Genomic DNA, 12500 nt, shown 5'->3' with positions numbered 1-12500 from the left:
GCTCCTTGGGATTTCCGGCTGCAAGGTGGCAAGGATTTCAACATGCCTCTGACAATCTCTAGTCTTACTTTCTGGTGAAGGTGATTGCCAACAGTAAAATGGCTAAGCTACTTACCTTTGAAGAAGAAATGAAAGGCTCGATAGTCTGTGTATAATTGAGATTTGGCTGTTTACCTCACTATGAATTTAGTTTGAGTGGATTCAGTGTATATATTATAAAGATTTGTTTTCCTGATGATGATGATGAGGGGAATAATTATAGTTTTCATTTATTGGGGCTTGACTGTCAAATACTGTTTTAATTTCATCATCAGTAGGTAATTATTGCTATTAATTACTTGTATAACTTTCCAGAGGTTTTTTAGTTTTGTTTTATTTTTATATACTCAAATAAATATGAAGATCTACTCCCTTTTACTTATATGGTTGCATATTGTACACACTGTTCCACACCTTGCTTTTTTTCTCAATTTACCATAAAGAATTTTCCCTATTAATATATAGATTTTTTTTTTTTTTTGTATTTTTCCGAAGCTGGAAACGGGGAGGCAGTCAGACTCCCGCATGCGCCCGACCGGGATCCACCCAGCATGCCCACCAGGGGGCGTTGCTCTGCCACAATCAGAGCCATTCAAGCGCCTGAGGCAGAGTCCACAGAGCCATCCTCAGCACCCAGGCAAACTTTGCTCCAGTGGAGCCTTGGCTGCGGGAGGGGAAGAGAGAGACAGAGAGGAAGGAGAGGAGGAGGGGTGGAGAAGCATATGGGTGCCCTGGCCAGGAATCAAACCCAGGACTCCTGCACGCCAGGCCGACGCTCTACCACTGAGCCAACCAGCCAGGGCCTAGATTTTTTTCTTTTTTTAAAATAACTGTATAGAACTGTCTTGTAGGGCCTATTGCAAACAGTGCTGCAGTGATACCATATATACATAGTTTTACATATATATGTATGTAATGTTGATAGGTTGTGCTAATTTACACTTTGTGCATGCATGGAAATACTTATTTCCCCCAACCCCCCACATCCTTACCAGCAAAATTTGGAATTTTTGCCAAGTGCATTGCATGTGTCATTTTGTTTAATTCTCATGCCAACCTGCAGATAGTGGTATTATTCCCATTGTCCAGAATTGTCTTTGAACTCACATGACTGGCATGGAAGAGCTGGCTTTCAAGCAATTATGTTATGCTATGTCCCTAATAATAAACTTTATCTTAAAATTTTTTTTTTTTTTAATTTTTCTAAAGCTGGAAACGGGGAGAGACAGTCAGACAGGCTCCCGCATGCGCCGGACCAGGGTCCACCCGGCACGCCCGCCAGGGGGCGACGCTCTGCCCCTCTGGGGCCTCGCTCTGTTGTGACCAGAGCCACTCTAGTGCCTGGGGCAGAGGCCGAGGAGCCATCCCCAGCGCCCGGGCCATCTTTGCTCCAATGGAGCCTCCCTGCGGGAGGAGAAGAGAGAGACAGGGAGGAAGGAGAGGGGGAGGGGTGGAGAAGCAGATGGGCGCTTCTCCTGTGTGCCCTGGCCGGGAATCGAACCCAGGACTTCTGCACGCCAGGCCGACGCTCTACCACTGAGCCAACAGGCCAGGGCCAACTTTATCTTAAATTTAAGTAGATTGTTTCTACAATCAGACATTTAGAAGGTTACTGTTTTAATTATATATGTGTAAATATATATGTATACAAACACACTGCTTCTTACAATTTATATTCAACTTAATTTTGAAAAATTAAAAATAAGTTTATAACACTTACATGTCTAGTAAAATACTGCAAGTCCCAGCTTACTAATGAAGTATTCTTGGCTGTGGATTTTTAGTTATCACTAACTAATCACTAATTTCTATCTTGACTTCAGTTTTTCATATTTTACAAGGAAATACAGACATATAATCCAGCCTATAAGTTTAAGACTTTTTGTGGTTGGATGAAATCTAAATGTAAAGCATCCATGTAAAAATGTGTCTTGTGATTTATTTCCGTTTGAGTGAGGCAATTTTTTTTTCCTACTGAAATTTTATTCTGAGGAAAGGAACAATATTTGAATACTGTCTGTTTTTATGTTCTATTAACATTTTTATATTGTATGACTATCCTGCTTTAGGACAGTGGACTAAAGAAAAGCTTTTTGGTTAACAATACTTCCATTTTTGTTGGGAAAAAAAGTTCAGAAATAAATTGACACCTAAATGACACAAACTTATCACTTTGTTGTTTGGTAACAGAAATGCAAATAGTATGCAAATATGTGGTACCTTGCCTTTTTTTTTCTTCTATTTTTTTACATGGACAGAGAGAGAGTCAGAGAGAGGGACAGACAGACAGGAATGGAGAGATGAGAAGCATTAATCATTAGTTTTTCGTTGCGACACCTTAGTTGTTCATTGATTGCCTTCTCATATGTGCCTTGACCGCGGGCCTTCAGCAGACTGAGTAACCCCTTGCTCGAGCCAGCGACCTTGGGTCCAAGCTGGTGAGCTTTTTGCTCAAACCAGATGAGCCCGTGCTCAAGCTGAGGACCTCGGGGTCTCAAACCTGGGTCCTTCCACATCCCAGTCTGACGCTCTATCCACTGCGCCACCACCTGGTCAGGCGGTACCTTGCCTTTTAAAAAGTTTCCTGTGCTTCAGTTCCCTGGAAGACAGTTTAAGGCAGCGGTTCTCAACCTGTGGGTCGCGACCCCGGCAGGGGTCGAATGACCAAAACACAGGGGTCGCCTAAAGCCATCAGACCCACAGATTGAGAACCGCTGGTTTAAGGCACTAGCTCCATGTTGTGATGCTGATAAAACAGAACACTGTGTATATACAAACGTGCCCTCCCTGGCACAGAAGAAATGCTTTTCTTCTGTATACAGAGTGCTAATTAAAGGGTTTTGAACAAACTGATTAAAAGAAAGCAAGGTAAAAAAAAAAGGAAAATAATTTTTTTAAGTTTTAAGATATAATCATTTGTATGTTTTTTTTAATTATTTTATTTATTGATTTGAGAGTGAGAAAGAGAGAGAGAGAGAGAGAAATTGATTTGTTGTTCCACTTATTCATGCATTCATTGGTTGATCCCTGCATGTGCCCTGACTGGGGATTGAACACACAGCCCTAGCATATCAGGGTGAAGCGTTAACCAACTGAGCTATCTAGCCAGAGCTAGATAACTTTTTTTTAAACATACAAATGAGCCTGACCAGTTGGTGGTGCCGTGGACCAAGACAAGAGTGAGGACCCAACTCTCTAACTGGAATAACACAACAGTTCATAACATTGTAGCAATATCAAAATCATGTAAATACAGAAGTAGGGTTTAAATTACTCACTTCAGCCTCTGCCTCTATCTTGTCTTCTTTCACCATTTTTTCCACCATTCTCTCAGCAAGGGGCAGAAACATCGTTTTTGAGAGATTTTCATCCTGTGCCGATATAGACTAGAAAAGAAAAAAATGTTTCATTCTAACTTCTCATGCTTGCATTACTTATATTATCATGCAGACCATTACTATGACTCTAGCACATAATTACCATTTTATGTCAAATATCAGACCTAATTTGAATCTGCCAAGAAGATACATTAGAGTGGTTTGCTTTACAAGAGATTTCTTTATTAAAAATTTATTATCCTACACATTCTTGAAATACTGAATTTCCACAATATGACCTAACTTGTAGATAGAATATTTATGTATTTTTCTAGAAATATGCTAAGATGAGATATACTTATACTGTTTATTATATAAGGGTATCATCAATTGTTTTAAGAGAAAAGGCTTTCAGTTGTCTTTCTGAGATGTTCATACATTGGAAAATGTCAATTGTTTATATAGCTTACTATTTATTACCTACAATTACCTTAGATTTATAATTAAAATCAATGAGTGGTATTAATAATTTGACACTGCCAGATTCTGCTCAGAGCTCATTTACCCCCTGCAAACAACATTTCAGGGTAGCTATTATGCTTATTTTATAAATAAAATAATGATAAAAGATTCCCCACTGCTCTCCAAGACATGTGATGAAGCCAATTTGAACTCAGACCTGTCTAAACTCATAGCCTTTCTGTTCTTAACTGCTACACTGTAACTCCTACCTCCCCATCCTCTCCTACACCATATTGCATTTCCATGCTTGGAGTAGCTCTGGGAGATAAGCATCTCCATTCTGTAAAAGAGTAAACCGAGGCTCAAAAAGTAGAAGTGATAAAACAAGGTCCCTCAGTTCAATAATCTGTACGCTAAAAAACAATATGTTCTTAAAGACAAACCTCAAGTCAAAACAGCCAACATTCCAGGGCTCAAGCTTGAGCAGATAACCCAGTAATGGATCTAAGACTCAGGGGAAATAGTCTGTGCTACATACAAATAAACCAATATACCAACTCAAAAAGTCCACTGACAATATATAAAGACCCTGTTTGACACATGCGACAACACATTACCTAAAATGTTCATAAGACACATTAAGGATAGTAACTACATACAAAAGTAAAAACCAACCTCAGTCCCATTCTGAGTACCATACTCACTTGCATAATCAAGCTCATCACAGACCAAAAGTAGTAAGGGTTTTTGGGGACAATCTTATACAGAGCCATGCCAGCCTGAAAGACAGAGAGCCATAAATACTTAATTTAGAAAAGATCATACACAGGGCAATTAATGATCTACATATGCAGCAAAAAGTTTCCTAAAAGAACAGTAACACGTTTACATACCCCAGGTGCTGTAAACGCTTAGTGACTTGAAAGTCAGTCTCTACTGGCTAGCAATACAGGTAATCACAACATGAATTTTAACATGAGGAATATTTCACCTTTGAAACAGATTTTCTCAAATTAAAACCCAGTATTTCTAGAAAACACTGCAATCCAATATAGTCCCAATAGAATATCAAAGCAAACAAAAAACTGGGGTTATGAATGTACATCAGTAAACAGTCTTTACTGAAGACATTACACTAAGCAGTCATAGTGAAATTAACAAAGAAATCCAGAAAGCATATTTAAACTTCAAAATTAGAAAAGATTACTGACATAATTCAAAAACTTCTTAGGTTAGGAAAATAATCAGGTTCTTTGAAGACACCATTCATTAGAACTGAACCCTTTCACTGTGAAATGTATAATATACAAATACTTAAAAGCAGGGACATGGCAAGAAAGAGCAAAATAGATGTATTCATATGTAATTGAGAATCTATCCATAATTAGCCAACTAGTAATCATGCGATGAATTCTGTCAGCTAATTATCACAACTGCTAGTTTATTTAAAACTTTTGGCTATCTTCAACCTACTTTAAAAAATTCATGGAGCCTCTATTAAGTAAAAAGAAATGCCTATTCCTACCAAGGATACAAAGATTGTGTCCCACACCCAAAGGCACTTAAAAGCTAGAGAAAGATGAGCCCAATACACAGACAACTAAAATACACTTGGCAATAAAAATAAATGTCCTGCAAAAACACCATGTTTGCTCTGCTCGAATAGCTCGGTTGGTTGGAGCATCATCCCGAAGCACAGAGGTTGCTAGTTTGATCCCCAGTCAGGGCACATACAGGAACAGATCGATGTTTCTCTCTTTCTCTTTCTCTCCCCCCTTCCTCTCTTTAAAATCAATGAAAAATAACAAAACAAAACAAAACACCATGCTAGGGTGTTTCTAAGGAAGGCAAGGTTAAGATTGCTTATTCCTTTCTTCTTTCTTTAAGAAAAAGTAGGGAAGAGAATTTTATCAGTAAAGCTGTCCTCAAAGTAGCAGTCTTTCAGATGGACCATGAAAGTCAAACAGAACTTCTATAAGCAAAGATGGGGACAAGGAGACATACAAAAATACAAATGTTTGGGGTGATTGGGTAAGTGAATCAATTCTAGGTAGGAGCAAAAGAAGTCCAAATAAAAAGATTAAAGAAAAAAAAAACCACGTTGACAAGAACAAGTAGGACATTTGGATAAAACAAAGGGTAAGGAGGAGTGAGTAGGAGGAAAAGGGCTAAAAGGTAAATTATAAGGCATTCAAAAAGGAGTATTAAGGAGTAAGGGACTAATGTGCATAAATCTATACTCTTGTAGGAAAAGAAGGAAAATAGGAAGAGGAAAGATAAGGAACTAAATCAGGTAGATCAAACAGGAAAGACACCTCAAAGACACTGCAGAGGTAGAGTCAAGACCACCTGGAGGCAAAACAGACACACAGTATGGAAGGAGCCTAAAATGGTGGTGGACTCTACTTCCAACACCACACTCAGGAGGGACGAAATGGAAAGTGTGAATTTTATGATAATTTGGGGAAAGAAAACATTTTTATAATGACATACAGAAATAAAATATGGAATATAAAATTAATATGAATATGTAATATAAAAGACAAAAATTTCATGCCCATACCCTACTATCCTGCAGACCCTAATTTTATGTGGATACAGAAAACTTATGAACACAGACAGGTTTGAAAAACATGGCTGTAAACTGGAGATGGAGAGAATAGGAATATCATTTAGTCATTCACAGAAAAAAAAGTCTAATCACTGTGCGAATAACTTGAAGATGGTTTTAAAAACTGCCCACCAGAGACAGCATTTGGACAGTAAAAGTCCTTGAGTTTTCTGATTTATGGCTTCCTCCCTCCTACCTCCACCAGTCTATGCAAAGCTTTCACTTGTTTAACAAATATTTATTGTGCAGATGCTATTCTAGGAGCTAAGGATTCAGCAGTGAGCTAAACAGAAGCCCTCACCCTCATGGAACATGACATTTAATTTTTAAAATACCATTACCCCAGACAGACATACCATTTTCAAAATATACATATAAGCTAAGAAACTGTACCATAAACATTAGCAACAAAGGTAGAATAAAAATTTAATGTTCATTCTAAAACATGTAATACTAGAGTACTCTCCATTCTTCCAATACATGAGACTGGAATAATGCAAAAGCGAGAGACACATAACATATATTAAGGAACCGTAACTGTTAAGACACACCAAAGTAACCCTGGCTGGTTGGCTCAGTGGTAGAGCGTCGGCCTGGCATGCAGAAGTCCCGGGTTCGATTCCCGGCCAGGGCACACAGGAGAAGCGCCCATCTGCTTCTCCACCCCTCCCCCTCTCCTTCCTCTCTGTCTCTCTCTTCCCCTCCCACAGCCAAGGGTCCATTGGAGCAAAGATGGCCCCGGCGCTGAGGATGGCTCTGTGGCCTCTGCCTCAGGCGCTAGGATGGCTCTGGATGCAACAGAGCAACGCCCCAGAGGGGCAGAGCATTGCCCCCTGGTGGGCATGCCGGGTGGATCCCGGTCGGGCGCATGCGGGAGTCTGTCTGACTACCTCCCCATTTCCAGCTTCGGAAAAATGAAAAAAAAAAAAAAAAAAAAAAAAGACACACCAAAGCAATGTCTCCAAACATCAAGATGCAAAACTGCATATATCTCTGGCAAGACATAAAGTTAAACTGTACAAAAATAAAATTTGTTCAAATGGCAGATTTTGTTTTCAGTTTTTTCAAAATCTACCTTAATATTGCTATTGTATGAATTTGCCCTTTTCTTTATTTTATGTGTGTAATATACATTTTTCAAAAAAACATTTTATGGGCTCATGAAACACATGCTTTAAAAAAAAATTAAAAGATGAAAGTATCCATAGCCCTGTATCCTGGTAACCTTCTGGTACACATCCTTAGAGGTATATACTTCATTAAAAAAGAGTGGATGTGGCCTGACTTGTGGTGACGCAGTGGATAAAGCATCGACCTGAAACGCTGAGGTCGCTGGTTTGAAACCCTGGGCTTGCCCAGTCAAGGCACATATGGGAGTTGATGCTTCCTGCTCCTCCCCCTCCTCTCTCTCCCCCCTTCTCTAAAATGAATAAATAAAATCTTTAAAGTTAAAAAAAAAAGGAGTGGATGTGAGGGAAGTAGGAAGAGAACTGCATTTTATAATTCAGTCTTCTCAATTAACATAAATGAGAACATCTTTCTATGTCAACAAATAAAAACACAGTACAATTTGGGGGGGGTATTGCATTTCATTCTACCATATGGAGAAACCATAATTTTTAAAATTATAATAGTATTAATAAACACTTAATATACTCTACTTAAAAAACATACTTAGAAGTAATAATTATATAAGGATTTACATGTGTATATGCCAATTTTTAAAACCATACCCTTTTTACATTAAAAGAAAAAAATATAATTTCTCAGGAAAAATACTTTTTTTTTTTTTTTTTTTTGCATTTTTCTGAAGCTGGAAACAGGGAGAGACAGTCAGACAGACTCCCGCATGCACCCGACCGGGATCCACCCGGCACGCCCACCAGGAGCGATGCTCTGCCAACCAGGGGGCGATGCTCTGCCCATCCTGGGCAGTCGCCATGTTGCGACCAGAGCCACTCTAGCGCCTGAGGCAGAGGCCACAGAGCCATCCCCAGCGCCCGGGTCATCTTTGCTCCAATGGAGCCTTGGCTGCGGGAGGGAAAGAGAGAGACAGAGAGGAAGGCGCGGCGGAGGGGTGGAGAAGCAAATGGGTGCTTCTCCTGTGTGCCCTGGCCGGGAATCGAACCCGGGTCCTCCACACGCTAGGCCGACGCTCTACCACTGAGCCAACCGGCCAGGGCAATACTTTTCTTTAGAATATACTCCATCAGTAAATAAAATGCATTCAAAGAATTATATTTGGGTAAAAAAAAAAATTCTTCCAATTTAAAAACTTGCATAAACAAATAAAAGATTAAGTTTAAGGAGAAAGGATTTATATTAATATAGTAGTACCACCTACCCTCCCTGATTTATTGTTTGACTTATTGCTTCAAGTTGATATTTAAAGAATAAGACAATCCTGGCCAGTTGGCTCAGTGGTAGAGCGTCAGCCTGGCGTGCGGGAGTCCCAGGTTTGATTCCCAGCCAGGGCACACAGGAGAAGCGCCCATCGTTTCTCCACCCCTCCCCCTCTCCTTCCTCTCTGTCTCTCTCTTCCCCTCCCGCAGCCAAGGCCCCATTGGAGCAAGGTTGGCTCTGGCGCTGGGGGTGGCTCTATGGCCTCTGCCTCAGGCGCTAGAATGGCTCTGGTTGCAACAGGGCGATGCCCCAGATGGGCAGAGCATCGCCCCCTGGTGGGCATGCCAGGTGGATCCCGGTCGGGCGCATGCGGGGAGTCTGTCTGACTGCCTCCCCGTTTCCAACTTCAGAAAAATACAAAAAAATAAATAAATAAAAATGTAAAAAAATAAAGAATAAGACAAAATAAAAACCCAAGTAAGAAATCTCTGCTTTCAGAAGACTTTATACCCACAAACAAAGCATTTCTAAACAAAAAATACTAGATTTGACATCATCACTCTTTATGGGCTTATCAGTGCAGATCTCATTTCTCTGAGATGTGAGCTTTACCTACCCACTAGTCCAAATGTTTCCAGTGACGTGCCTTCACAAGGAATACCTCAAATGTGCTAACTGGCAAAAAACAACAACAACAACACAAAATAACAGGTAATCCCAAGCATCGAGGATTGTTTACCCCCAGTGGATTTAAAAATCTCATCAGGCCATAATCAGTGAAATAATTAGAAATTAGATGTAAACTTTAAAGTTAATCTTTCTATAGTCTGCCCATTCTTTGCTTTGGGATTTCTGTCCCTTTTCTGAAACTATAATAGCAATGTGAAGCAGGGGAATTTGAAGCCAGCTTACCATAACCAAACAAAACATACCATCACGCCACAAAAGAGGAAAAAATTTCCCCAAATAAAACATATTTAACACTTGAAGCCTGACCAGGTGATGGCGCAGTGGACAGAGCGTCGGACTGGGATGCTGAGGAACCAGGTTTGAGACCTGAAGTCACCAGCCTGAGCACGGGTTCATCTGGTTCGAGCAAGGGCTCACCAGTTTGGACCTAAGGTCGCTGGCTCCAGCAAGGGGTTACTCGGTCTGCTGAAGGCCCGCGGTCAAGGCACATATGAGAAAGCAGTCAATGAACAACTAAGGTGTCTCAATGCACAACGAAAAACTAATGATTGATGCTTCTCATCTCTCCGTTCCTGTCTGTCTGTCCCTGTCTATCCCTCTCTCTGACTCACTCTCTGTACCTGTAAAGAAAAAAAAAAGTGGAAAAAAAAAAACCATATTTAACACTTGAATACGAGCTTGTCTTTAAAACACAGAAAGAAAATAACTGGCTGATCTCCACACACACAAATACTTCAGTGTACACATATATGCAAGCACACACACACACGCGCGCGTGTGTACACACCACTGCAGTTAAGTCCCATTAATGACACATTGACCCCCAGCAGCAGATCCCGCAGCCCAGGGGGTGTGGAGATCAAGTTACCTGTTGCATTTTCTTGTATTCGCCCACTCTAGCATAGGCCATGAAGAGGTGAGAGTGATACTCTTCACTATTAGGAACTTTCTTCACAGCTGCCTCATAAAGTTTTGTAACTAACTCCGCTAAAATAAAGAAAAACAGGATTTTCTTTCATTACTGAAGTATAACTTAAATCCTTTGTTTTTTTAATGAGGATTTCTTTTTTCTTTAAATGTTTATTTAATGATTTTAACAAGAGAGGATGGGAGAGAGAAAGAGATAGAAATATCAAACTGTTCCTGTATGTGCCCTGACCAGAGATCGAACTGCCAACCTCTGCGCTTTGGGACGATGCTAACCAACCAAGTTATCCAATCCGGGCTAACTTAAATCTTAACAGCATTTTATATATAAAAAGTTCAAAATGAGGCTCTGGCCAGGCAGCTCAGTTGATTAGAATATCATCTGGATACACCAAGATTGAAAGTTTGATCCCCAGTCAGGGCACATACAAGAAAGAACCAACCAATAAATGCATAAATAAGTGGACTACAAATTGCTATTAATGTTTCTCTCTCTCCCTTCCTCTCTCTCTAAAATCAATAAATTTAAAAACTATTTTTTTTAATTAAAAAAAAGAAAAGCAAGAGAATAAAAAATATTCAGGACAGCAAGTACCTCTTAGGAGGTAAATGAGGAAATGAAACTGATAAGGGACACAGAGAAAGCATTCTTAGTACTAATAATGCTCTATTTCTTTAGTTGGCCAGTAAGCTCCTTAGTGAATGCTCATTACTCCATATCAAACTGTCTAGTGTTACATAACATATATTCTTCTCTAATATGTATTTTGGAAAATCTGTATTATTTCATAATAAAATATTTAACAAATCAACAATAAAAAAATTTACAGATGAAATGGCAGATTATTATCTTAGAAATAATTTAGCAGGAGGAGGGACATAATAAAACTGGCCATGTGTTGCCTGACTGGTGGTGGCGCAGTGGATAGAGCATCAACCTGGGACACTAAGGTCCCAGGTTCGAAACCCCGAGGTCACCAGCTTGAGCATGGGATCACTGACTTGAAAATGGGATCATTGAAACAATCCCATGGACGCTGACTTGAGCCCAAAGGTCGCTTGCTGACTTGAAGCTCAAGGTCACTGTTATGAGCAAGGGATCACTGGCTCGGCTGGAACACCCTAGTAAAGGCACATATGAGAAGCAATCAATGAACAATTAAAGTGCCACAACTACAAGCTGATGCTCACCTCTCTCTCTCTCTCTCTCTCAAAAAAAAAATAAATTTGGCCATATGTCAGTAATTGCTGAAGGTGGGTAATAAATACAATGGGATTTATTATTATGCTATTCTATGTTTTTGTCTATATTTGAAATTTTCCATGTTAAAAAGTAAAAAAGGTAATTCTCCTATTAAGCAAATCATAATGCTACAAATGAAACTCAAGTCCTCATTCCAATTCAATGATCCTAATACACATAAAAAATCCTTTCTATTGACAGACTTCAGAAACCATAGTCAAACCATCCAGTCAAATCATGAGTGATATATAAATCAGACAAATAAAGAACTCAGTCAGAAATATCCAAAAACCCAAGCTCAGGTTGAGAAGCAACAAAGGAAGAAACATACGACGATGCATCTCGCGATAAAGAATGGTCAGCGCCTGCAGCGAGTTGTCATCTGTGGGTTCAAGGGCCGACACCTCCTGGGCCAGGGCAAAGGCTTCCTCTTGCTTTCCAGTTCTTTGTAAACCAATGGCCTTTAAAACCTGATAGAATGAAAAGACAAACCAGGTTGAAGAGGATAGAAAAGGAAATATGAACAATACAGAGTCAATTTGAAAGCACAAGATAAATTGTCAGGTATGACTAGGTTAATCAACTAAACCATTTACTAAAAATATGATCAGCCTGACCAGGCGGTGGCGCAGTGGATAGAGTGTTGGACTGGGATGCAGAGGACCCAGGTTTGAGACCCAGAGGTCACCAGCTTGAGCGCGGGCTCATCTGGTTTGAGCAAAAGCCCACCAGCTTGAACCCAAGGTCGCTGGCTCCAGCAGGGGGTTACTCGGTCTGCTGAAGGCCCACGGTCAAGGTACATATGAGAGGGCAATCAATGAACAACTAAGGTGTTGCAACGCGCAATGAAAATCTAATGATTGATTGA

General features: G+C 40.0%; 1 protein-coding gene across 3 annotated transcripts in view; it reads right to left on the bottom strand.

Moving 5' to 3' along the window:
* NAA25 (N-alpha-acetyltransferase 25, NatB auxiliary subunit) overlaps positions 1-12500 on the bottom strand; it is a 64731-nt gene that overhangs the window by 38306 nt on the left and 13925 nt on the right. For 2 of the 3 annotated variants that reach the window (XM_066370873.1, XM_066370875.1), the window contains exons 3-6: positions 11964-12102; positions 10331-10449; positions 4523-4597; positions 3318-3425 (exon numbers count right to left, since the gene is read on the bottom strand). In XM_066370873.1, coding sequence (XP_066226970.1) covers positions 3318-3425; positions 4523-4597; positions 10331-10449; positions 11964-12102 — 441 coding nt within the window. The remainder of the gene's footprint in view (positions 1-3317; positions 3426-4522; positions 4598-10330; positions 10450-11963; positions 12103-12500) is intronic. The other variant, XM_066370874.1, reaches the window with a different exon arrangement.

The sequence above is a fragment of the Saccopteryx leptura genome, chromosome 2 (genome assembly GCF_036850995.1).
Source record: "Saccopteryx leptura isolate mSacLep1 chromosome 2, mSacLep1_pri_phased_curated, whole genome shotgun sequence".
NCBI classification, from domain to species: Eukaryota; Metazoa; Chordata; class Mammalia; order Chiroptera; family Emballonuridae; genus Saccopteryx; species Saccopteryx leptura.
The sequence above is the reverse complement of the archived record's forward strand: the minus strand, read 5'-3'. Positions and strand labels throughout refer to the sequence as shown.